This window comes from Volvox carteri (genome assembly GCF_000143455.1).
Source record: "Volvox carteri f. nagariensis unplaced genomic scaffold VOLCAscaffold_835, whole genome shotgun sequence".
In the NCBI taxonomy this organism is placed as follows: Eukaryota; Viridiplantae; Chlorophyta; class Chlorophyceae; order Chlamydomonadales; family Volvocaceae; genus Volvox; species Volvox carteri.
In genome coordinates this window covers 2,300-3,109 of record NW_003308313.1, presented here as the reverse complement: position 1 = coordinate 3,109, position 810 = coordinate 2,300, and the positions used below count along the sequence as shown (strand labels likewise).

The 810-nt window shown below is 56.4% G+C and overlaps 1 protein-coding gene across 1 annotated transcript in view; it reads right to left on the bottom strand.

The window, feature by feature from the left end:
* Window positions 1-460, bottom strand: part of VOLCADRAFT_108769 (uncharacterized protein) — a gene marked incomplete at its 5' end in the record, with an annotated part of 4,044 nt that extends 3,584 nt beyond the window's left edge. The window contains one exon of the mRNA XM_002959800.1: window positions 45-460. Coding sequence (XP_002959846.1) covers window positions 45-460 — 416 coding nt within the window. The remainder of the gene's footprint in view (window positions 1-44) is intronic.
* Between the last annotated feature and the right edge of the window lie 350 nt (window positions 461-810).

The window sequence follows — 810 nt, the reverse complement described above, 5'->3', positions numbered from 1 at the left end:
ATCGACAGTGCGGTGGCAACATCAGTCAGGGGCCCGGAATTTACTGGTGCACGCCGCGAACTCCCGTGCAGTCGCTGCGCTTTTCGTAGTTGCCACGCACAGGCGCCACGTTAGCCCGCTTGTTCTTGTTCTTCGGAGTCGGCGCGGGCTCGGGGACGGGAAGCGGTTCGCCGGTCAAACAGCGCAGCAGCGACGCGAGGGAAGGCTTGGCATTGCTGGGCCTGCCAACTGGCTGGTGTCCAGGAGCCGTGGCCTGCTCAATGATGGCCTTGCCGGCCTCAGCGTCCGCTTCAGCAAGCTTTGCAATCCTCTCATCGGCATGTGCCTTCTCGCGCTCAGTCCTTGCAGCCTCAACCTCCGGCGCCACTCGAACGCTGGTAATGCCTGCCCTGAGCTCAATGGGAGCATTGGTGTCGAGCTTGGGTAAAAGGCTAGTAAGCTTAAGCTGTTTAGGCGCCATTCTGAGCGCGCTTTCTGAGGGTGGGCCTGTAAGCTAAAGTTCTTGTCCGATCAACTTAGGGGTAAAAGACGAAGATAACTACAAGCCAACAGCGTCTTCTGGAGATGCGATTGTTACAGTGGACCCCGAACGGGTCGAGTGCAACGCCCATAGGAGCGCCTCCCGCACAACACTCTTCTGGAGGGCTTTAACTGTTGGTCGATACCGTTAACACGGTGTACGACACATTTGTGACAGCCAGTTTGGTGATGCCCATAAAATTTTGCCTAAGACCTTTTTCCACTGCTATGCATTTGGGGACGCCATACCAATTGCGTGTCACCAAAGAATCGTATCAGTACGGTACGGCA